At 40.8% G+C, this 25,689-nt stretch overlaps 1 protein-coding gene across 2 annotated transcripts; it reads left to right on the plus strand.

Moving 5' to 3' along the window:
* LOC308387561 (GDNF family receptor alpha-4-like) lies at positions 1-24,556 on the plus strand. Of its 2 annotated transcripts, none has more exons than XM_080867707.1 (8): positions 1-460; positions 10,199-10,465; positions 10,550-10,642; positions 10,752-11,121; positions 14,086-14,195; positions 14,707-14,841; positions 18,529-18,665; positions 22,122-24,556. In XM_080867707.1, exons 1-8 carry the CDS (start codon positions 406-408, stop codon positions 22,320-22,322), a joined length of 1,368 nt encoding a protein of 455 aa, XP_080723833.1. In that variant the 5' UTR covers positions 1-405; the 3' UTR covers positions 22,323-24,556. The 2 variants fall into 2 exon arrangements, with proteins under 2 accessions (XP_080723833.1, XP_080723834.1); XM_080867708.1 differs by having other exon boundaries at positions 18,529-18,632.
* Positions 24,557-25,689: the final 1,133 nt, after the last annotated feature.

Consider the following 25,689-nt stretch of genomic DNA (forward strand, 5'->3'; position numbering starts at 1 on the left):
GACAACTGTGGAGCTGCCAGGGAAGCAGAAGCGCAAACGCCACACAGCTCGCGCTCGGGATGTTACGGTACGGTGTGTGACTGATGGGAGCTTTGTCGCGATCAGCTGCAGAGAAACTTTCTTCTCTCTCTCTTTCTTCTTTTGTGGATAAATGATTTTGGAATTGGCGTCCGACAGAGATCAATATAACCGGGATCCGAAAAATAAATGGAACAACAAAAATCGCGAGAACTTGAATCGCTCCTGTTCAGTTTTTGCCAACTTTGTATAGGCTGCTAGACCATCCGATCACCCTCAGTCAGTCAGTCCGTGAGGGCGCAGCGGCAGGGGAGGCTGGATGTGGCAGGAGACGGGTCACTGAGCTGCAGTGAGCCGGGTGCGAGTTTCCTAATCCCTAACTATCCAATGTCACCGGGCAGGATGATAATCGTTGGACTTCTGCTCAATGTTTTCTCTCATGGTAAGCATCACCTTTCTGATTTTGAAGTGAGATTTTAATCACCCGTTTAGACTGCCATATCGCGGTGTATAATGCAAAGCTGGGATCTTTTGGAAGAGATATTTTCTGACAGTACCGGCAACTTTAATAAGAAAGTGCATGTGTGTGCGGGTACGTGCGTGCGTGTTTTTCATGCAAATGTATGAACGAATAGCAGCATATTAGAGAGTATGAAGCCCCAAGCCGAGATACACACGAAGACACCGGAGCTAAATTTGTTTTGCTGATGTTCTGTTATTATTTTTGTATATTGCCTACATCTGTGTGACCCGAGCGGTAGCTGGCTTGATATTGAAATTCATAAAGGGAGAAAGACTTTTTGTCCACGCATGAGAAGGAGAATAAACGTTGGCTGGACGCAGGTTCATAAATAGTCTTGCATTGTATTCCAGGTTTAAGAGAAACTTTTGGGACAGCCTTCAGAATAAAACTACACAGGTCCACGAAATAATACAAAATCTAGCAGAAGTTCAGATATTACATGTGGATGATGTGTTCAGGTCTGAGACAATAGACCTTTCTTCCTTTATTTCATAAAATGTGCAATGGAAGTGAATTTGCTGTAGGATTAAATCTGACATTCACAACTTAATAGAAGTAACAAAAGAGAGCATTTAGTGTCACAGCACGAGCAGTCATTGTCTTTTGTGAAGATCAACTCAAGAGAGACCTTTATATTGTCTAAAGTCAATAATGTGGTCGGACATCTCAGTGGAGCGTAAAGCTTGTTGGTCTGTGGTTGCTGGTTTAGAGATATATCCATTTTGATCTTTCTTTTGAAAAATGTGACATGTACATCAGAGCTTGTGGCTCTTTACATGTCATGTATCTTGATCTATTGTTCTTGATCTAATGTAACACAGACCGCAGGACACACAGCCACCGCCCACCCTCTGCTTTTCACTGCACAAATGCATGCAAATAGTGTAATTGTTGGATTATGCTCCAAGTACAGGAGGTTCATCCTTCTCGGCATCCGGGAATTTTCAGATAACATCAGGTGAGGCTGCCCATTAGAGATTTGTATCATTAGATGATGAATGCTTTCTCGTGAATGTCAGAGCCTTCAGACACGCAGAACATCATAGTGTTTCAAGCCCACCTGCCACGCACTTAGGTGGAATCACACCAAGAAAAGCAGCTACTTTCAAGTGCTAATTAATCGAGATACGAATCATTACACATGCAAATTAGTCTGCACTGATGTTCACTTCTGACATTATACCTGATTGCAAGAGAAATTATTGGATTTTAATTTTGTTAATCAACGTCATTAAAAAAAAAAGTGTAATCGGTGCAGAATCTGGTCTCGGTGTTAATGTCGTTTTGGTCAAATCTGTTGTGGAGCTACTTTGTTTCAAAACGGCTGTTTGGCCAGACTTGCTGTTTAAATAGTCTGGCCCCTACGAACTGTATTCCATTTCATGCAATGTTATTTTTACCTTGGAATATATCCGACTTTGTGCAACTCGGTGGCCTCAACAATGGCAGCGCCAACAAGATGATGACAGTGGCCTTCTCAAAAGGTTTGTCACCAAGACTGAAGAGGAGAAAAACATCTATAGGTATAGATTAAGAATTTTCACGCCTTTGAACAAAAGTCCCGACTTTTAAAAGCTGACTTTAAAATCTATCATCTGTTGGGTCAAAGATATGATCTGATTCTCATTCTCTGGGTTATTTTTTGTATATGTTGTTGAATCCACGGTTCTTTCCTCAAATGAATAGTGCAATGGAAAGAAAGCCCACAAATAATGCATGCAATCACTTTGAATGTGGAAACACTGCATGTTTGCCAGCTATATAAACTGAAAGCTGGCTATTGTTGAGTGACATTTAACCCGACTTTGACCCTTTGCTGCCAGGCCCCTGAGGATTATCGCTAAAGTCCCAGTAGAGGCTGCAACTGCTGATTGAGCACTGCTATTTTGGTAGTTCATTTAGTGGATGTGATTGAGCCATAACACGGTTGTCACAAATTTATTAGGGCTTATTTTCAGGCTGTGTAAAGTTACCCACTTCTTAGGTGGACTAGTCTCCCTGGAGTTTCTATTTGGCTATTTGACTTCACCTCATGCACGCAGGTTTATCCAATTCTCAGCCTCTTTATCCTTCTCTCCGTGCCATAGGCATTTCTTTGTCTTCCCCTCTGAATGCTCAGGCATTGTCTTGATGTTCCCTGTGCCTGTAATTCTGTTTTGTTTAGGACGACAGCACACAAAAATTAAACTGGCAAGAAGCCCATTGAATATTCCTTAGATAAAAAATATGAAATTCCTCTGAATATGCATCTATTTGACATTTTGCATTAAAGGAGTCATTTTAATTAAAAGGATCACATCAAGGATAGCAATTAAATGTAGGTCTGAATGACACCTGGTTTCTCACTGTCAAGCTAAAAGCATAAAAAAGCCCCACTTTCTTAAACGTTAAATTGTGTCACTTATGTATGACTGGCTGTAATAGTCAGTTTGTTCACGTGTGCACTGCATCTTGATTGCCGCTCGCACACACTTGATGGCACAAACAAAAAATCCACAGCCCGATGGAAACTGTCAGTGCTCGTGTGTGTGTCTGGCCAAGAAATGTCTTGGCACGTTGGAATTTAGAACTACATCAGGCAGCAGAAGGCAGAAGCCTGAAATATTCACACAGATCCAGACACCCTAGCTGGCTGATGCAGCACCTGATGCGTTTTACCTGGTGTACAGCGGAGGGATGCTGCCTGCGTGATGTGGCTGCACAATCCGCTGGCACGGCTCATTAAGTGAGACATTATCCATGTACTAGATGCACTGGGTAGCTGTTGATATCGAACATGAAATGATTATTCTTGTCCTCACCAGCAGAACTGTCGCCTCTGGATTCAGACAGCTTTACCTGCTGCTCAACAACTCACTGTCGAGCAGCTAATACTGCTTTGCTTACTCCTGACTCACTTACAGTGGGGCAAAAAAGTATTTAGTCAGCCACCGATTGTGCAAGTCCCCCCACCTAAAATGATGACAGAGGTCAGTAATTTGCACCAGAGGTACACTTCAACTGTGAGAGACAGAATGTGAAAAAAAATCCATAAATCCACATGGTAGGATTTGTAAAGAATTTATTCGTAAATCAGGGTGGAAAATAAGTATTTGGTCAATAACAAAAATACAACTCAATACTTTGTAACATAACCTTTGTTGGCAATAACAGAGGTCAAACGTTTACTATAGGTCTTTACCAGGTTTGCACACACAGTAGCTGGTATTTTGGCCCATTCCTCCATGCAGATCTTCTCGAGAGCAGTGATGTTTTGGGGCTGTCGCCGAGCAACACGGACTTTCAACTCCCGCCACAGATTTTCTATGGGGTTGAGGTCTGGAGACTGGCTAGGCCACTCCAGGACTTTCAAATGCTTCTTACGGAGCCACTCCTTTGTTGCCCGGGCGGTGTGTTTTGGATCCTTGTCATGTTGGAAGACCCAGCCTCGTTTCATCTCCAAAGTTCTCACTGATGGAAGGAGGTTTTGGCTCAAAATCTCACGATACATGGCCCCATTCATTCTGTCCTTAACACGGATCAGTCGTCCTGTCCCCTTGGCAGAAAAACAGCCCCATAGCATGATGTTTCCACCCCCATGCTTCACAGTAGGTATGGTGTTCTTGGGATGCAACTCAGTATTCTTCTTCCTCCAAATACGACGAGTTGAGTTTATACCAAAAAGTTCTACTTTGGTTTCATCTGACCACATGACATTCTCCCAATCCTCTGCTGTATCATCCATGTGCTCTCTGGCAAACTTCAGACGGGCCTGGACATGCACTGGCTTCAGCAGCGGAACACGTCTGGCACTGCGGGATTTGATTCCCTGCTGTTGTAGTGTGTTACTGATGGTGACCTTTGTTACTTTGGTCCCAGCTCTCTGCAGGTCATTCACCAGGTCCCCCCGTGTGGTTCTGGGATCTTTGCTCACCGTTCTCATGATCATTTTGACCCCACGGGATGAGATCTTGCGTGGAGCCCCAGATCGAGGGAGATTATCAGTGGTCTTGTATGTCTTCCATTTTCTGATGATTGCTCCCACAGTTGATTTTTTCACACCAAGCTGCTTGCCTATTGTAGATTCACTCTTCCCAGTCTGGTGCAGGTCTACAATACTTTTCCTGGTGTCCTTCGAAAGCTCTTTGGTCTTGGCCATGGCGGAGTTTGGAGTCTGACTGTTTGAGGCTGTGGACAGGTGTCTTTTATACAGATGATGAGTTCAAACAGGTGCCATTCATACAGGTAACGAGTGGGGGACAGAAAAGCTTCTTACAGAAGACGTTACAGGTCTGTGAGAGCCAGAGATTTTCCTTGTTTGAGGTGACCAAATACTTATTTTCCACCCTGATTTACGAATAAATTCTTTACAAATCCTACCATGTGGATTCATGGATTTTTTTTTCACATTCTGTCTCTCACAGTTGAAGTGTACCTCTGGTGCAAATTACTGACCTCTGTCATCATTTTAAGTGGGGGAACTTGCACAATCGGTGGCTGACTAAATACTTTTTTGCCCCACTGTACTGAGGGCCCCCCAGGCCTGGAGTCTTTCTTTGGGTTGGTACATCAAAAGTGGTTAAGCAAGTGGCTCCGTATGGAAGTTTTCAGCACTAGTGTTGTTATGTTGCACAAACTGAGGCAAAATGAAAGGTGAGGTGTTTGCCCATACATGCGAGGTAATTTAAACAAGGTGTGTTTTTTATTTAAGGAGGTGTGAAGAGTTGTTCCACAAACAGCTTTTTGAAAAGAAGTTGGCAAATGATCAGATTTTTTGAAGACTGCACTTTTTTTTTTTTTTTTAAGTCAATGTAACATGTTACTAAACCAATCAGTGTTGTCCTCATGTGGCCACAGCTGTGAGCGCTGCTGGAAAAAAGATGGGGCTTGTACACTTTAGGTGTGGAAAAATTTGATGACTTGATAGGTTGTAGAGAATAAATAAATGCAGCAGGTAGAACTGCATGAAGTGACTGAAGGGGAAGAAGCTACAATGCAGAACAGAGAGGCCACAAAAGCATGTAAGCACAATGACGAGGGAGAAAAAGATAACGCAGTGTACTGTGGTTGCTTGGCTAATGTATGGTTGTTGTTGTGTTTCCTTGATAAATAATAACTTTGTTTTCAGCTTCTTTTGAAATGTTTTTCTTTGAGCACTAATAAGTCCCAAATACCCAGCGACATCTAAAGGAAATGCATATGCTTTGAAATAGCATGTTAAATAAGAGTCATCTCAGCACGAGTTCACATACTAAATAAGTCAGCTTTCCATTACAGACAAAGAAAACCAACTTTTGCCATTTCTTTAAGAGGAACTGCTCGACCGAGGCTGCCCAGGGCAGTAGCGAAACTTTGCTCGTAACAAAGAGAATATGTGCAAACTGTTAAGCATATGTTTAATGTTAAAAGAAGGCTTAATGTTAGAGGAGGCTGAGCCGATTGTTTGAATTTGCATAATTCTCAGTGGAAACGATTGTGTCAATAAGGAGCCACTGAAGCCTTAATCAGCACTGATCAACCATCTGTGTCCTTCCTGAGGAAGCAGCTCTGACCACACTGCGCAGGGAACAGTGTTCAAATTACACATCATGATTTGAGCATAATGTTCTGCGGGGTATCCGCTCCCATTTATTAGTCCCATGTTTTGTTTTGTTTTTAGCATGACGTCTTGTGGTCAGTTGATGAGTTAATTTCATAGAAATACAATATCCCAGCATGGTTGTGGGTCAGCCCTAGCATGCCAACACTGTCGTCCTTTTAATGTGCCGCTAATGAACAAAACAGGGCTATAGAGATATTGAACATTAGCCTCATCGTTGTCATTGCAGCTATAAAACCACGGTTGAATATGTGGTTTAACTGCTACTAATAATTACCTAAACACAAGCTGACATCTTCAAGCTGCTATTTTTTTGTTTGTTTAAAGTCCAATCCTAATCTATATTTATTTAATGTACTCACTAGAAGGTCAAGAAGAGCAGTAAGTGTTTGTGTTTTTATGGTGGAATAAGTGCATTTTAATTATAGCTCTACTTTCCCTGACACAAAACTGTAGCTGCTGATTGTCAACAATTCCAGTTACAACAAGTAAAATCTTTTACGTGCACGCAGAAATGCATGAACAGGTCAGACAGGAATCCCACTGGTGTGCTTGTGAATGAGTGCACGTAGTAACACTTTGTGGCAGCCGTGAGCATGTTTCTCCTTTTTCTCCATCTTGTTGCTGTGCTTCCATTTGCTCCTTGAGTCTGTGACTTCCTTCCAAGAAGTCCCTTCTGTCACAATCTCTGAGCAGATTTCACATCAGAGTCGCACTCTCCCGCCACGGTCTCCTCTCAAGTCAAATTACTGCCCAACAATCTGGACGCTCTACAGCCCATCCCATGTGTTTGAAAGGACGGAAGAGAAAATTGCCAACCCAGTTGGTCCCTCTGTGAATGTCGGTATGTGGTGTATGGTTTGACGTTTATGGCTTCAACCTTCATCAGCTCACAAATTCTATTAATCAGCCCAGTGAGAAATCAATAGAGTGCATTATGGCTCCCATATCGCAGTAATTAATCTCCCGCTTACTTTTCTTTCTATTTTTCTTTTTTCCTGAAAAACATAAACCCCGTGCTTACACCAACAATTCCCTTAATGCAGAAGTTTACTGTAGCAATTTGTCGTCCCAAAAAAAACCCCCATAATGTGAGCCTAGTGCTTCTTTATCAGCATAGCGTTAAATAATGCTAAAAATGAACTTCTGACCTGCACGCTGGACGAGGCATAAAAGAGCTGGTCTGGACTCCATAGAGGTTTTTGTTATCTCTGATGTATATGTGTGTTGGTATGCGCATGTGTGAGCTTACACCATGAAAGGTTCTCACAAAGTAAAACTGCTGATAGTCTGTCTTTATCGAATGTAAGCCTGAAGGAGCAAACACTGAGAAAGAATAATGAATAAACTGGAGATTATACAAAGCCTGCTAAAATTGCAGCTAAAAGTGCTGGGATGTAATACTTTGGTAGGATTATCGAGACGTCACGATACACAGATAGACAGGTAATCATCACCTTTGCTGTAACCGTGAATATGACTGATTGGCCTGTGTGTTACTATCCACCACCCCCACCTCACCCTATGGAGTCCCAGCAGTCGCTTTGGAAGTTTTCCTGCTGTGGCGATGAAGCATAGCTTCTGTTTATGATATGTCTCATGCCAAAGTGAGACGTGGACCTCATGTGGCGCCTGAGATTGCAAAACATGCAGCAGCAGAATTGGATTGCAGCCGCGCTTTGGGCCGCCAGTCAGCAGGAGCTTAATCGAAGTGTGTGACCAATCTAACACAATGCCGCGTGTGTTTGCATACGAGCTTATGTGATGTAAATGTTAATGTACTGAATCACAAGTATACGTGTGTATGAAATGGGTACAGATATTTGTTAGCAGGCATGCATTACGTTTTAAACATGATGATTTACTCTATGTGCAACCCAGTTTTATATATCTGCCAGCCTATTCATTACATGCACTTACAAAGTGACAGGATACAGAAAATTAATGAGCTAAAGTGGGAAAAGTGAGTGCATATTGCCTATCCAAGCTATTTTCCTTATGTCTCGAATGACTGTATATCAAGTGTAATTTGTGGGGACAATAATGTGTCACATTTGAGAAAATTAATTTCCTGAAATGCTCCTTCAGATACATTTTTTTGAAGACTGCTTTTTCTTTTCTTTTTTTTAAACAAATGTTTTTACTCTCTCTCGCCTCACTCGGCCTGCCTTTGGCCTTCCTGCATTGTGTTTTTTTTTTTTTTACTGAGCAGCAATCAGCATTATGAAATGATTATCACTCGCAGTCATTCGAGGCAGAACATTGCCAATCAAAATATGCTTCATGCCTAATCACAATGGAGCCACGTGTTTTTTGTTCTGACATGTAGAGGAAATGTGGTTGGTGATATTCAGCATGTTTCTACAAATACATATACAGCTGATGCAAATCTTTAGCGTCCTTAAGTAGCATGTTTTGCAGGAGCAGCTGTATGAATGCGCACATAAGCTGGGGGAATATCCTGATAGTGGATGTTTCAATTCACTCAGTGTCTGAGTGTGATATCCAGATTGAGTCTCAGTGTGAAGGTAAAACTGGAAGTGACGTGCTGCATAGTGCTGAATAAATTGGTTTTGTCTCTGGCATTACATGTGGAGACGGTGTCTGGCATCAGTAAAAGCTTGTTCCAAATGGAAGGAACTCTGCTGCAAAAGGATTTGCCCTAAGCTGTTTAAGTGTCTTATAATAATAACAACAGCAGCGCAAGACATTCACAAGTACACATATCTGAACATAGCCTAATAAATACCAGTGTGACACATGTAAGAGGATGATAGTCAGGTTTGTATAATCTTTTATGTAATTTAAACTTATACATTTTTACACTGCTTTCACTGCCTCTCATAAACTTTTTTTTAATGATATTTCTATGCATGCTTGTTTATAGAAAGCTACTTTCACTTTTTGGCCAATTACTGTCACATAGGAGGGGCCAATTCCGGAAATACTCTCTTGGTGGTGGTTCAAGTATTTGCAGAGCAAAAACGCATCCAAGACTTGAGGGCTGGCTGTTGAATGGCATCCCTTCTGATCCAGGAAACTAGCAGATTTTTTTTTCTCACCACATGCCCGGTTGTCTTTTAGAGTTTCTTCCTAGTGTCTGAATGCAATGCAGTTAGGAAGCTGACTCCCAAACCCTCAAAGAAGCACTTGAACAGAAAAGTGTGGACAGATTTCTAAACGGACAATAACATTGATTTGACCCCCAAAATAAAAGAGACAAAACTTTAACTGTGTGAACATCCGGCGAAATCAGAAACCAAGGTGGGGAATCAATCTTGAAATTACGCTTCGGAAAGTTGTCAGCAGTAGTAATGTTGCGTTTAATGGGATACATCATGGGTGTATGAAGAGGTAGTTAATAGGATGAATCATCAAAAACATCAGTAGGATCCTCCACTAAGTAGTTTAATCAAACAGTATGGCAATGTTAATTTAGAGAGCAAAATCCTTTTGGTGTTGTTGGGAATGTAGAAGCTGAGGAAATATATGACTAACAGAAGTGGTTACTAAAGATTTGGCTAAGTTCTCATCTTTGCTCACTTAAAGCAAAGATGGTTAACTCTTAAGAGAGATGAAGCTAACTCATAGTATATGAGCTCCATCGTATTACAATTTGAGGTGAAGCATACTAAACAGCTTAAGAGGACATGCTGTAACTCCCACTGGTGCAAATATTGTGCTGAACAATAAACTGATAAAAAAGTCAAAGATTTACTTTTAAGTTGTGTGGGGAAAAAAAGAAACCAGAAGAAGAAAATTCAACTACGATGCCCACTGGGAAGACGAGGAAATAATTTGAAAATGATTATAGCCATAACATACTCCTGTAGTGTTGGTAAATTATTCTCCTTAGTCTCTTTGATTAGATCTGAGGTTTTGCTCTATTGCTCTTGTGTAGTTTCAATTTTATCTTCCTTTTTGGATATTATCATAACCTGCTGAGTGCCTATGGAGTGCACTCACCTGGCTCTGCTGCCTTAATTAAAGCCTATTTAGTACTGGATGGTGGGACAATAAACCCAGTAATGTTGGCAACATGCAGCTTTCACCACTTACGACATTAACCTTTCTTGCAGGTAGCGTGACAGTATCTGCATCCGTAGACTGTTTGGTGGCCGAGCAGGGATGCATCCAGGAGCAGTCCTGCATGGCCATCTATCGATTGCTGGAGTACTGCGCGGCCGAGGAAGCCGTGGCGCCCCTCAGGGCAGACGCGCGGTTGGAGTGCCTGGAGGCCCAGAACTCCTTGCAGCGCTATCGCCCCCTCCAAGTTTGCAAGTGTCAGCGTGGCTCTCGTAGGGAAGAGCACTGCCTCAAGGTTTACTGGACTGTGAGATTCGCAGGTGGGTTTGATGCTTGCATTTAATGTCTGTATGTGCTGAATTCTCAGCTGGGTCATAGATGTGGTCTTTGTTCTGCCTTTTTAGCATATGATGAGTATGAAGTGTCTCCATATGAAGAACTGAAGTTAAACCTGGTGAGAAACATCGAGATGTCGCGTATGGCCTCCATCATGTCAGGTAGAGATGAACGTTTTTGTGATTTTGCTCCCAAAATTAGATTTAGATGCCATTTTTGATTTTCCTGGGTATACATTGCTCTGTTTTCCTCCCAAATCCCTCCCCCCAGCTTCCTCTAATACTATGGATGGTCAAAACCAGTGCTTGAAGGCGGCACAGGACTGTGGCCTGTACGAGAAATGTGGCTCTCTGCGGTCAGAATATGTTGTAGCCTGCACCAAGCGAGCAACAGTCTCTGACAACAGCTGTAACCGCCAGAAATGCCACAAAGCCCTGCGGCGCTTCCTGGAGCGCGTGCCAGAGGAGTACAGCTTCGCTTTGCTCTTCTGTCCTTGCTCTGACACACTGTGTGGGGAGCGCCGGAGGAAAACCATCGTCCCGTCATGCTCTTATGAGGAGAATGTGAGAGGGGAGGAGAGGGCGGGCAAGCCCAACTGCCTCAGCCTTCAGAACTACTGCTCCAAAGATGAGCTGTGTAGGTAAGATGGCTGTTTGAGTAGACTGATGCAGAACATTAAGGGCTCGTCGTATGGACACAGAACAGAAAAAGCATTGAAAAATGAGTCAGAAATATTTGCAAAGTTAACCACAAAGTAATGATTCGACACAGTCCTCAAACATGGATGCATCAAACACACGGTGCTGTCTTTTTAAACACTAGTGGCACCAGTGAGCTGCATTTCTGATGAGCATCTCCCATTTTGTTAGTATCAACAGAACTGCTGCAAATAAAATTTCCCCTTCACTGATGAATGAGTTAATTAAATAATCTCTCCCCTAAAGCACAAACATGCAGTCCTTCAAGGGTGATATGTATGAGATACACCCCCCGGATTACTAGTGAGGGGAATAAATGTAACTAAATGTAAAGTGAATGGAAGCTGTAAATGCTTTTTTGATTGACAAAATTCATCCACCAGGTCTGCTTTTCCCAGATGTGATTTAGCATGTCATTCAGATGATACAATCCAAGATGTCCTGAACATACCAGACCCACTGCACGACCCTTGCTTTTGGACTTAAAGTGGAATTAAAAGCTAATGTTGTCCATGTCCACTTGTGCCACTAAATAAGCTCTGACCTGTTGGTGCATGGACACAAGATATTTTGAAGTGTCCCGTGGTGCCTTTGAGTCCTGTTCTGGCCTGTGGTAAGACTTGATGCGGTGCATCTTTAGATCCCAATTTCGATGCTTGTTTGAATTTGAATGTGGGAGGTTTGGAGGCTGTGCCGTTGATTTCAGCTCTTTGTATTATTCTGGGATTTTCCTGAGCAGTTTTTGTGGTTTTTGGGGAATATTGTCATGCTGCCAACAGAGAGTGGTATTGACATGGGGGTGCTTGGTCTGCAATGGTGCTCAGGCAGGTGGTAGATATGAATGTTAATGCCAGGACCTGTGGGTTTTCAGCACATTGTTGCATTGTAACTCAAAGATTAAAGTCTCGGAATATAAATATTTTACGCCTTGAATGTACCGTATCCTTTCTTGTCTGCTCGTAGGGAAATATAAGCAGGTGACAGGTCCTGTGGGGCCATAACCACTGAGGAAGCTTTTTACAGATACAGAAGTGGGAGCAAAAGATTGGACCAGTTTACTTCCAGTGACTCAGAATTCAAAGCTACATCGCTGCTCATCAGGATGATTTGTGAGGGCAGTTTTTGTTCAAGCGCTGTCTACTTATTGTTCTTAAATGGATATAACAACACTCACCAGACGCATTGTTAGGTCCACTTGTTCACCTGCTTGTAAACACGAGGATGTAATCAGCCATTCACACGGAAGCAGCTCAGAGAAAAAATGTTGCATGCTCTGATGAGTCTCAGTGCTGCAAAATTCACATGACATTAACAGAATAAAAGCATGATTCTATCATGACTTATATCAACAGTTCAAACTGATTCAGTTCTCAAACTGGTTTCTTGAACATGACATCACTGTATTTATATGACCCATCCGTGGTGGAACAGAAGAGTCAAATCATGGATGCGCAGCTGACAAATCTGCAGCAACTGTGTGACGCTTTCATGCCAATATGGACCAAAATCTCTGAGGAAAGCTTACAGCACCTTGTTGAATCTGTGCCATGAAAGATTAAGGCAGCAGTGAAGACGAAAAGGGGGGTACTACCGAATACTAGCAAGGTGTACCTAACAAAGTGTCCATAGAGTAAACTACTTGAGACTTAGTAGACGGTGACGCAACACTCACACTTTCAATATACAGCATTATGAGGAACAAAGAGATATGAGGTTCTCAGGGGCATAATTTTCAGGGGGGTTAGGGGGGGTAATGACCCCCCCAATAATCAGACCCAACCAATATAACCCCCCAATAAAATTATGAATTATCTTGCATAAATAGGCTGTTGATTTCCTTTACTCATTTCAGTTATTACCAGCAAAATAGCTGCATGTTTAATCATATGGGAATTTACCCAGATTTATTTATTTATTTAGACCGAGATCTTGACCCCCCCCCCCAATGTTCAGCACAAAGTTACGCCGACGGAGGTTCTCCTGTTTCATTCCTGCTGACATGTGTTACTATACTGCAGAGTGTGGAAACGGCACCAAAACACACCTCACATCATTTAATGTACAGTGTTATAGATCTGCTGTTGATTATTGATAAAAGCTTTGAATGATGCAGCTGCAAATGACTGTATCTGTGCACATTTAATACATTAACTTCATTAGCCTGGCGATACTTTTTATATGAATGAATGAAAGCTGAAAAAGAAGATTAAGTAAAAGAACAACTGCAAGGCCAAACAGCACAAAGTGCATAAGAGAGAGTCGTGGGAATTTTGAACTCAAGAAGTTGTCATCAGCAAAAGTTTTAAATTTGAACTCCAGCTTTAAATCAGTGAGTCAATAGACTCACTCAGATTTTTATACAAAAGTAATGAAGCACAACAATGCTTCATTACTTTTAATTGCGGTAGCATCAAGCAGTCTCTTTGTCTAGCGTGCTAACCTATGCAGCATTCTAGAAACAAGCAGCGGGTTATGTTTCAGTAATGCACACGGCATATGGGCTGCACCTCCATTGTGGAAAGGGTTGATTGCAAACCTAAAAGACATCATCTACCTGCAAAATGTATGGTTTGCACACCTTTCAAATTATCTGTCAGCACTGACAATAACAGTGTGTGCATTTTTGCAGAAAAGAAGGTGGCGTCAGAGTGCTAGAAAGCTACTTTTTTTTTGAAGCTTTACTAAAGTACCAGGCAGTTTTCATGTATCCCTTTCTCTAGTGGGTTGAGCTCCTATACTATGTCGTTGTTTGTGTTGCTTTTGTTGTTTCCATTCAGCACAACCCTGAATCCCGAAATGAAATTGTCAAAACACTTTTAAAATGCACACTCTGTTTCTCTGTGCTGACACATGAAAAACTGTTTTCTCTTCTTGTGTGTGTGTATGTGTGCGCGTTTGTGTTTCAGATCCCGCTTTGCTGATTTCCAGCATAACTGCCAGCCCTCCCCTCTCTCTGCCTCTGGCTGTATGCGAGAACGCAGAACCATGTGCCTGAAGGCTTATGCTGGACTCATAGGTGAGACGGAGGAAAACAAATTAAAGAGGTGGAAGAGGCTGAAAGAGTGTATAGCTCAGAAAAAAAACCCAGACAGAATCTGACAAACAGAACTTCCTCCAATAGGTGTTTAGCAGCGATATTCGGTATGTGTAATTTTCATTATGCAAAATAAATCTACAGGGGTTCACAAATGGTCCTTAGCTGCTACTCTTTATAGCATCACTTATAACAGCGGCAGCAGATTCAAAAACAGTGTTTCCAGCAGTTCACCAAAATAATGTGGGAAATATTATTTTCACTCATTCCTCACACTCAAAATGTAATTTTGTGTACCTGAAATTATCAATATCTAGAGCTGGGAACCTGGTGACACCATACCTGCAGGGCATCTAATACCGTTAGTAGTCTGTGTCTTACCTTTCATAGAGGTGTGTGCTGAAAATAAAATTCTTGGTCTGAAGGAAATATGATTTTAAAAGTTTATAAAGTTGTGCCTGCAGTATGACTTTGGTCTTCTTTCTATAACCAGGAACCATCATGACTCCCAACTACGTGAGCAACAGCAGTACAGAGGTGTCCCAGTGGTGCACATGCGAAGGCAGTGGGAATGAATGGCAGGGCTGTCAGCGCATCCTGCAGATGTTCACCAACAATATTTGTCTGCGTGAGTACGATGTAATAAGGCTGGGAAGGGAAGGCAGCACAGCACAGTTTTACAGCTTTTTATCCAAAGGAAAAAAATTGATACCAGAAATGTTCTAACAAAAGCAGTACTCACAACAGTTTGTGAGAACCAAACAGTTCAAGACAAATAAAATTTAAGATCTGGGATTTTCCTCTAGTACACAAAATCTCCGTCTCTGTGTCTCTGTCTTTCTCTGCCCACTCCTCCTACATGATCAGGAGTTAAGCGTCCAAACGTGGCGCACAGGAACCTCTTAGGCACCTTAAGGTTCTTATCTATCTCAGAAATTATGATGTCATCATGTTATCTAGCAACCAGCTAGAAATGGGCTAAAATGACTTGTGTTTAGTATTTATGCATTTATAAAAATTTATAAAAGCATTACATCATTTTTACTTTATGACAGCAATAACTAATTCAAATCCACAAAACTTAAATTATTATATATTATGACACCATGCTAAAAACCACCTAGCAACTGCCCAAAATGACCTGTATTTAACATTTATGCACCTATAACACCTTATGTAAGCTTCATGTCATTTTAACTTTAACATCTCATTTATATCCACAAAAATTCAGTTATGTAATATATATTGTGACACCATGAGGTTGCAAGACAACCGCCTAGCAACAGGGTATTGCTGTCTATGCTAAGAAAATATTGTTTTTAGCATTTATACACCTATAACACCTTATGCAAGCATTATGTCATTTTAACTTCACAGCAGTGACATTTCATTTATATCCACAAAACATCAGTTATGTATTATATATTGTAACACCATGAGGTTGCCTGGTAACCAGCTAGCAAAGGTCTAAAAGGACCTGTTTTTAGCATTTATGCACCTATAACACCTTATGCAAGCATCCTGTCATTTTAATTTCACAATAACATTTGTATATATCTGTAAAAACTGAATTATACATTTATGTATTATAGTGTCATGATGTTGCCTAGCAACCACCTTGCAATGGGCTACAATGACCCATATTTTGTTTGTATTTATGCAACTACAACTCCTTATGGAAGCATCGTGTCATTATCATTTCACAGCCATCAGGAATAGGCTAAACAAAGCTGTGGCATGAGTATGTCCTGGTCATTCTGAGAAAATAAAAGTGTGCATGAACATTCAGAGAGTCAGGTGTGTTTCAAAGTTTCAGTTTCAGGAAGTTTAAACTTAACTAAGGAGACTGTAAAAACACAACTTGAAGAAACAGTGTACCTTTTTGATCATTTACTGTACGCTTATTGACATTCACATTTGAGGATTTGGTAATATATGTTGATTTTATTTTTAATAGTATTTTTTTCTACATTTTGTGTTATTTGAAGGAGTTCTTGTAAATTTAAATGGAAGCACAAGTAGCTGATGCATCTTACAAATCAAAATTTAAACACACTGCTCATCTTTACGCTAAGTATCTTGTATCTGACAAATCACCCTGTGTCAGCATAATGACCGAGGAAATGTTACTTTTTAGAGTATTATTTAAACGAATGTAGGCATGCTGATCTAAGTGAGCATTTTAAATGTGCATGAACACAGAATTCAAATTAGGTGGGTCATAATTGATGATTGAAATGGCAAACCATTGAACCATAATGTTTTCTTATAAATAAATCAGTGGCAAGAGACATCATCCCTGGTGTGTGGCTGGCTGCCAAATGTGAATCTGATTTCCAAGCTTTGTGGAGTCAATAAATCCTTTCACTAAATCTGATAAATATAATGTGGCTTCTTGTTGAACTGTTGCCAAATCAGAATGGCTGGAAGGGTAGTATCTCATTTTGCTGCTGTGTAAGTATAAAGAAAACTGTAAAAAGTAAAAAAAATAAAAATAAAAAATTGCAGTACAATACAGTAGAAACAATTTTTACTGATGTACTGTACTCTAATAAGAGAGCAAGAATAATTGTTAGAGGCCAGACACGTTCTCTTAAGTAAAATATGATCAAACATTAAGTGCTGTCCAGCCAAGAATCAGTCAATACATGTCTAGTATACACAGCAGTCATTGGTCACCTGCATCCAATTATTTGGGCTTAAGATAAAAGTAGCTGAGTGAACACGCAAAAGAAAGAAACCAAATGCAGCATATACCAAATATTACAATGACTAGTTTCAAGGATGTGCATTTTATATATCCCACCCTGTAGCCAATGTCTGACAGGTTGAAGCTAGAATATCCCACAGCAAAAAATATTCATGTTTATATAAATATAAATTTAAAACATTACACCGGTAATATTTTTAGTGCAAAAAGCAGCATAAGAAATGACTTAAAAGTGTTTAAGCAATAACTGGAGTCATGTGAAAAAGAAAGTTTTCTTAGCACTCTATGTATTACTGTGAAAAACGAACTACACTATCATTTTCTCCATAGGAATTAACAGGATAAGTAGCACCTGGGTGTTGCTAATCTTGATTAATTCCTCATCAGCACATGTGAGCACCTCTAAAAAAGGTTTTGGTGGTTTGCTGGTGTGGAGCATTCAGGTGTGTGTTTATCTTCCCAGGAGTGGACATCCAATAAATTCACCCGAAGGTCAGACTGTGCAGCGCTCACAGAAACTGCACAAAATCAAAGAGCTACATCTTTTACTCTACGGGGCTCATACTAAATGTTAAAGTTCATGACAGCACTATTAGAAAAAGCCTGAACGAGTGTGGCTTGTTTGGAGGGGTTACCAGCAGGAAGCCGCTTTTTTAAAAAGAGAGACTGACAAAGTCATACAGAAAACAATTACTTTAAGTTACTACTGCTACAGTTATCCCTACAACCTGGATCACAGGATACCATGCAGTCCTGTGAAAACCTTCTCTTTCACATGAATATACTTACATATACGTACAAGTATTTGTACAACCACTAATGACTTCACCACAAATACAAACAGTTGCAATATTAATTTGAATATTTTAGTATTTTATTTACTGTCCTTCAACTATCAGTGTGTGAATGGGTGGATGACTGGATATGTAAAGCGCTATACAAATACAGGCCATTTACCATTTATCAGAACTGCTTGGTAACATGTGGCATGGACCCAGCTAATTTCTGGAATAATTGTTCACACCAAAGCAGATATTTTCTTGTCTTTGGCAGCCAGGAGGTTCTCTGTGGGATTTAGCTAAAATAACATTTGGAATGTGTAGAAGAGATGTGAAATTAGATTATTTTCATCCCATTTTATATGTAGGGAGCCAACAGAAATATTGTACAAGGTTTTGACTTAAAGGTGGCATTAAATTAAAAGTCAGGAAATTTCAGTTATCAGAACTCATGCCAAGGGATATGTGGGTATATGTACCAATTTCACAGCAATCCATCCGATGGCTGATGGAAGAGGCTGAAGCACGCAGAGAAAGTTCAAGTAGCCACAGGTAGAACTTTACACGCAGAGGTCTCAAAGTAGCAGGTTTGAAAACAGAACCTTCATGATTTGAGGTGAATGTGCTAAACGGTGCACTACCGTGCCACAAAAACAAAAAGCAAAAAAGAGAGGCTCATATCTCATGCACAGTTTTGCACAGTGTTTTCAGAGCTAATGGCTCTAACTATGCTTAGAAAAGTCACAGAAATTTTTTTGGGTGATGCTTCAGGGATGAATAATGATGTGAAGCTAAAGAAGATTTCCCCTGCTGCTTTTGTTTTTAGGCAGTGCCATCAGCTCCATGGGAATCTCCGCACCTCCTCCTGTGGAAAACTCTCCCATGCCAACTTCTCAGCCCTCCCCACACGTCTACCAGGAGAAGGTCCACGTCAGTATTAACACTCTTCCTGAATTCGACAGTGTAAGTTGTCTGTGCTCTCTGCGCCATATGCTGGTGGTACTAGTTCAGCTAAAGAGGCAGTCGCCTGTGTATCAGGTGATAACACCTAAGTGGGACTATCGCAGTGTGCCGGGCTCCGGAGCTCCTTGTATAAACTCAGATTACTTCCCTCCCTCTCTCTCCTATCCACACCTCTCATTGTGGCCTAGGATTAGCCGTAGGTGTTTGCAGCAGCAGACTCAGCCCTTACTTTTAATATTCATGTATGCACACCCATCTGCTTCATAGTCTCCATTCTCTCACTAGTTTAATCCTTCTAATTCCTCATTTTCTTTTCCTCCTATCCCAAGCCACCCACCCTCGTAGCACAGAAACTCCGCCGCTAGTAGATTTAGAAGACATCGAGATGCACAGTTCATTTCTGGAGTTTCACTGAAAAAGGTCAGATTATGAATTCTCGTGGATACACCAAAGTGAAACTCTGCAGCATCACTCCACATCTCCTTTGATGCTTTTATCGATGCACTGATTTGAGAAAACCTGAATGAAAAAATGGATAGATGACTGTGCTACAAGTTTCCTTCCGTACTTTTAATGCAGTGAAATGCCAAGACCAAAAGTAAAACCCAAACTAAAGTAAGGATCCGAGGTGAGGACTCAGTCTCTTTCCATTCAGTGTGCCCTCACAACCCTCTGTGGCTGTGTTTGAATGGAGGCTTCGCTGTAACTCAGGGCTTTCTCAAAGGAAAAATATATAGCACAGAAAGTCATACAGCAGTGAGAGATTGTTGAATGTGAACTCTTGAAGGAGAAGTTGTGTAAAATGTTATCTGGGTTATTAATATTAAGCTCTGCTTCTTTCTTATTTGTACAAATAGCTTTAAACAATCCACAGAGAGCAACATTTTGTGAATAACCTAATATTTTACTGAAAAAAGATCACACCCAGGTCATCAGTAGATGTTGCTCTATGGTCAAAAAGTGAAAACCACTGCTTCTGTACGCTGCTTCACATCAAAAGCATAGACCAGAGAAAGCCCAGCATACATTTATGTACTAATACTGAGCTAATGTGGGAGTTTTCTGCCTGCTGACTTGTCCTGACTGTGTAAATTTTCATTTTCATGTTTTATATTCTTATCCATCACATAGTTCCATGGTGTGACATCTCATTTGTCCCAAATTTTCCTGCGGCATAAGGCAACGACCCCAAACATACAGCCAGACTTTTAAAGAACTATCTTCAATGAAATGATGAAACAAAAGCCTGGGCAGAGCTGATATAGCTCCCCGGGGACCTGAAATACAAATACAGTCAAAAACAGATTACATGAGGAAACAGAAGACATTGGAAAAGCCTAAATAGCAAGATCCCTCATCCCAAGTGTTCATTTCATTTCATTTATTTATTCATTTTCAGGCACAACAAATACCTATATTGAACATAAAATACACAAAACAAAAAACAAAAATTGCCTGAAAAAGGAGTGGGACGAAGAAAATGTTGGGCAAAATGTGCACATTTACCTCAGAGAAGTGCTGCTTTTGACTTTTTAAATCTTTTGCACGACAAATTGGAGATTACTGGTGGGACTCCTAAATGTGATTTTATAGAATTTCATTAATATTAATAATGGACCAGGCTTACTAGAAGTCTTGGGTTCTTATGATCCTCATTTTTACATTTAAATTGTAATTTTTGGAGTGTTACTAATCTGTCAAGGACAGCTGGGTTATGTGCTTCATCGTAGTTTAACTGCCTATTTGTACTTTAGGTCATAGAATTTGAGTAGAAAGCCTTACAGGTTGTAGCGCACCTTATATACATGCTATATGCTATGTATCAGCAATGATCATCTTTACAGATTCGACTCTGTGTGTAGACTCCCTCGCTGTGGGGAGGGGCTGAAAGGCAAAAGAGGGCAAAGGTCAGTTCTTTTGCATACCCCAAATATCTTTTCCTCCTCTGGTTTAACTCCAACATCGACAATCAGGCTAAGCAGTCACACGAAGGTGTTTGTTAACTCAGTGAGGCAATCTACAGTTTCCTAATTTAGCAATGAGAGGCAGTGTTAACAGCATGTGACCAATCAGCCAATGACAAACATGGAAAGATTTACTTGCACAAACCTTTGAAAAATATGGATGAAAACAGAATTTGGTTTTTGTATAAAAACAGCGGTTCAACCAGTAATTATATTCAGCCTACACCTGCCAATCTTTATATATGCTGACAGCCCTGTCTTGCTATAGTGGAAAAGGCAGGACTTACCTTGGACAGTGCGAACACAGAGAGACAGTGAACCATACACTTGCACATTTTACGTCATGTGAAGGACAAATATATTACAACTGCAATTCTCCCAACTTCCTATTAGCAAAAGTAGAAGTTAAAGTTTACTTTTATGGTCTGATGGTCTTGGTGTGTTCCATTTTTCTATTGCAGCAAACTGAAAACTGTCAACAGTTGTACTCTAACTATTATTAGGTTTCAGTAAGGATCCACAGATCAGCACCACACATCTCCTTTTTTCTTTTGATACTGAGTGGAGCAGACAAGAGAGTGGTAGCTTAAAGAGTAGATAAAAATCATTTATTCACAATAAAAAATGGATCATCCCAAAAACATTAACGATAAAAAAGATAAAACATTCAAATTTACTTCAAGCTCATGGATGTAATAGCAAAAATATGGAAATACAGGACATAAAAATATAAAATCTTACCAAATCAAATGGTGAGCAGAATAAAGCTGTCAGGCAATTCAGTAGATATAAAAACTCCAAATCATAAAACAGTATTTGCAACCACAGAAGAAGAAAAGTTTCCCCGGCTACAGCAAAGGAAGTTGTTTTGGAAGCTAGTGCAGCACTTGTTAGTCCTTTGGCATGGGTCTCCACTCTGGGGGAGGTGATTGCTCTGAGGTGATTGCTACAATGATCAAGTCGCTTACTGCAGATTTTTTTGTTGCTTCTTCCATTTTTGACCTCGTTCTACCTCTTAAGCACTCACTATGCTCAGGGCGACAGTGGCTCACCAGTGGCCGTTCCCTCACCGTGGCTTCCTAGTTGCTAATTTTCATTCCTGTCTGTGGTTCTCTCTTCTCAGCTCCTCCTATAACTGTGTATCTGTTGCCCTGCCCGTTTCACTTCTCTGACATCCTATAGGTCCCGTCCTGGGGGTTGACCTTTTTTTAAAATTTAAAATAGTGTACAAATACCATTGAGAACTGACAACAAAAACACACATCTATATATACACATATAGATAGATAGTTTCAAGTTGCACAAACAAAATGTACTTTCTGTCTTTTGTTAACCTAAAAGTCATGTCTTAGCTTCCAGGTTTTTTGCCTTTAGGATATTTTTACATGTGCTTTAGATTCTGGGTTAATGTAGACTTTCTCTTCCTGACCTCTCCTCCATGCTCCAGCACACATGTTAATTGAAAGAATCGCTCTTCCTGTGCTTCCCGCAGATGGAGGACAGCGAAGAAGAGGAGCAGGAGGAAGAGGCGAGCGAAGAATTCAACGTCATTCCGCCGTATTCCGAGAAGGACTCTGACACAGAATCGGGTGCTAGAGGGAGCCAGCGGGGAGCAGCTAACCAAGCAGTGCCCGTGTATCCATTACTGCTGCTGCCTGCGCTCATCATAGACTGGAAGTGTTGGAGCTACTGAAGCCTCCATCTCATTCTCCACTTACATTTTACACTCGCTACTGCTGTCAAATCCATCTCAGCACTCAGAATGGACCTCAGAGGACTGTCATCAAGAAGAAATGTAAATACTCATAACACTTTTTCTTTCCTTTTTTCTAGTTTTGTATCCCAGCATTTTTTTCTATCTGTTTTTTCCTCTTGAGCCTCCTCAGATGTTAAAAGATATCTGTAGCCCCGCTGTATCCATGTTGTCTGTGCTCAAGTTGTCTCAAATGAAAGGAAGGCAACAGCACGAGCAGATACATGAGAGCATGGGTGAATTGAGAGGTTTTCTCTGGGCAAATGCTCCATCTAGAGCTTGCTTCACACTGAAACCCCTCTTTTACCAAGAAGCACATTGCCCAAGGCCACATTCACTTTACTTGCTCCCAAAAACCATAACCAGTCTACTCCACTGCAACCAGGCATGAGCATGGCTTTTGATTTCTTTTTCATGACCCATGTCGCATCCGTTTCTCTGCTGCCCCTTCGGCTCTTCCTCTCCCTCCTTCGTACTGTGGTAGAGTAAGATAATCCACTTCGCAACGAGCTAATAGGAAGCCGCACCACACTTAATCTGCTTTGTACCACTAAAAACGAAACACTTTTGGCAATGGCTTCATTTAAAAAAGTGATGAAATGTAAAACCAACGCGTTGTCGCGTCGCATACAGTTCTTTGCGTTTGGCGCACCGAGTCACTCTGCTCCCTTTCTTTTGTTAACACGCCACTTAGTATTATTCCTACCGCAGTGAGTGGCTGCGAATTCAACCACAGGCAAAAGTAATGAGATCAAATTCTTTTGTAGAAATGACGAGGAGAGAAAAGCAACATAAGCAATTACAGCACAATTCAAATTGCTCAGCATGCAGGGGAAGTCTAGAGTAGGGCTCAGGGGAGGAAAAAGCCAATTTACTGCTGTCATACCCTCTCACTTCTTTTATCCTTAGGAGATGTGTTTTTAGTGCGCCTTCACCATCATGCACTGTAGATGCTGCGAGAGCGAGATGCAGCGATAGAGACGGACACAGGAGGCTGTAAAGCCTGCTGGCTGCGCTGATCATTGAGCAGCACATTGAGCCATTCTCTCTGCCTGAAATATCTTTTGCTGATGTTAATGATTTTTCCTCTTATGGCTCATTTTCTTGTGAAATTATGCAGCTGCAGGGGTGTAGGTAAAGAGAAGGATAGTGAAGCTTTTTAAGAGGGGTAAACTTCTCTGAACTTCTCTTTGATGATGGGTTTCCAAGAAGTAGCTCTGCAAAGAAAATCACTCCATGGTTTCTCACTAGTCATAAACCGCTATAGCACCAATTCATTGTAATTATGAATTCATGTTTTTAAGAAAATAATATGTATTGGAGTAATTGCATTGATGGGTGACTCGAGACTGCGTCACCAACATCTGCTGGAGTTGTTTATTAATATGAAGACTGAACTTTGGATATGTCTCGACAGTGTGAAGGCGTAAAGGAGACGCTGGAAGCATATAAGCTCTGTTTCCCTGAGTGCCAGTCTATCCTATTTCAAAGTTTGGGGAAGTTAAAGTTGGACTTTGAATGGATGTTGTAAGGCTAGTGCACCTGCAGTGACTATTACTGACTGTAGGGCGAAATGACATCATGCAAGTTTCTTGACCACGTACTTGTTGAGAGCAAAGTTTTGAAGTATGACTTCATGCTTAGCTGGTGTCAAGAGAACATAACCGGACAGAAGAAGTGAAGTAATAGTCTGATTTGACAACCAGCAGGGATTCACATTTATGAAGCAGACCGTGGAGGAGGCGTGCCGCTAATGACAGAGAAACATCACCCATCACAGCGTTTACGCTGCAGAATCAGCCGCAGCGAGCTCTTAAGCATCCAATGACAAGTGTCAGTAATTGCATCCCGTGCACTCTGGCCTTAACGACTTAATGTGAGTTTACATGTGTATCCGCAGGTTTGTTTATATTTGTAAACTATGTAAAGTAAACGTTTACATCAGCTTACTTTCCATGCATAAAACTGAGATATTAAAGAAACTGTAACTATTCCCCAGACAGTTTGTATGTTATATCATGGATGTGGTGAGGCTATGTACAGTACTGTTTCAATGCTTGTAAAAACATACCAGACATGCTGAATAATGCTGACCTTAGTGTGTATTAACTGTGTAATTTTGTGACATAGCATAAAGTGTTCCAGTTTGTTAAAAAAAATCAAAATAAAAGTCATGTTGGAAATTGAAAAAAGTGCTTTTGAATGACCGAGGAACGACCGCTGTGGAAGGGCTTTTTGGTCATTTATAATGTAAGCGAACATTAAATCAATTAGTTGGAAAAAATAAAAATAAAAAAGAGTGTTAAAGTATCCAGTTATTATGAGAAAGCTCTAAGGTTTTACTTATTGTGAAACCATCAAAAAATAATCTGGTCGTTAACAAGTCTTCAAATTAGGGAACTACAACCTCATAAGAACTACAAAATCATGTTATTATTTATTTAACAAAACCTAAGCCAAAATGCATTGTGTGAAAATGAAGTATTCCCTTGCTGCTTCCACAGGAATTAAGAGGCTAAGTAGCAGCCAGGTGATGCTAATAAAATGCACTTGACTGATCATCAGCTAGTGTGAGCACCTCTATAAAAGCAAGTTTTGGCAGTTTTCGGGAGCATTAACGTGTGTGGTAACACAACGCCAATAAGGAAAGAAGCAATTGTTGCCGCCCATTAATCTTGTATGGGTTATGAGGATATTTCCCAATCATTTAAAGTTCATTATTGTACAGTGAGAAAATTCACCCTAAGGTCAGATTGTGCAATCCTCACAGAAACTGGAAAGAAACCAAGGGTTGCAGCTCATATCCTAACAGGGCCTCAGTTAGCATGTTAAATGCTAAAGTTCATGACAGTACAATTAGAGAAAGACTGAACAACTGCAGTTTGTTTGGAAGTGTTGAAAGCCTCTTCACCCTAGAAAGAAGAAAAAGCTTAGGTTTGCAAAGTTGCAACTAACCGCAAGACCTCTAGAATAATGACTCTTTGGACATGCACGACCAAAGTGGAGATGTGTGGCCATAATACAGTGCTACATTTGATAAAAACACAAACACAACAAATAAGCACAAACGCCTCATACCAACTGTCAAGCATGGTGGTAGAGGGTTAATGATTTGGGTTTGTTTTGCAACCACAGGACCTGGACACATCGGAGTCATTAAGTTGACCACAAAGTGCTTTGTATATCAAAGTAGGTTGTCTGTCTTACAGCTAAAGGATTTGCCAAAACATTGTGAGGAAACAAGACGATGATCCCAAGCACAGCAGCAAATCTACAACAGAATGGCTAAAAATGAAAAAATATTGTT

This window comes from Rhamphochromis sp. 'chilingali', assembly GCF_963969265.1.
Source record: "Rhamphochromis sp. 'chilingali' genome assembly, chromosome: 19".
In the NCBI taxonomy this organism is placed as follows: domain Eukaryota; kingdom Metazoa; phylum Chordata; class Actinopteri; order Cichliformes; family Cichlidae; genus Rhamphochromis; species Rhamphochromis sp. 'chilingali'.

What these genes read in the sequence shown, in the direction of transcription:
- LOC308387561 (XM_080867707.1), top strand. Translation starts at nt 406, where the DNA reads ATGTCACCGGGCAGGATGATAATCGTTGGACTTCTGCTCAATGTTTTC. An exon ending in TATGGCCTCCATCATGTCAG is followed by an intron (nt 10,643 to 10,751) that starts GTAGAGATGAAC and finishes CCCTCCCCCCAG; the next exon opens with CTTCCTCTAATACTATGGAT. An exon ending in TCCAAAGATGAGCTGTGTAG is followed by an intron (nt 11,122 to 14,085) that starts GTAAGATGGCTG and finishes TTTGTGTTTCAG; the next exon opens with ATCCCGCTTTGCTGATTTCC.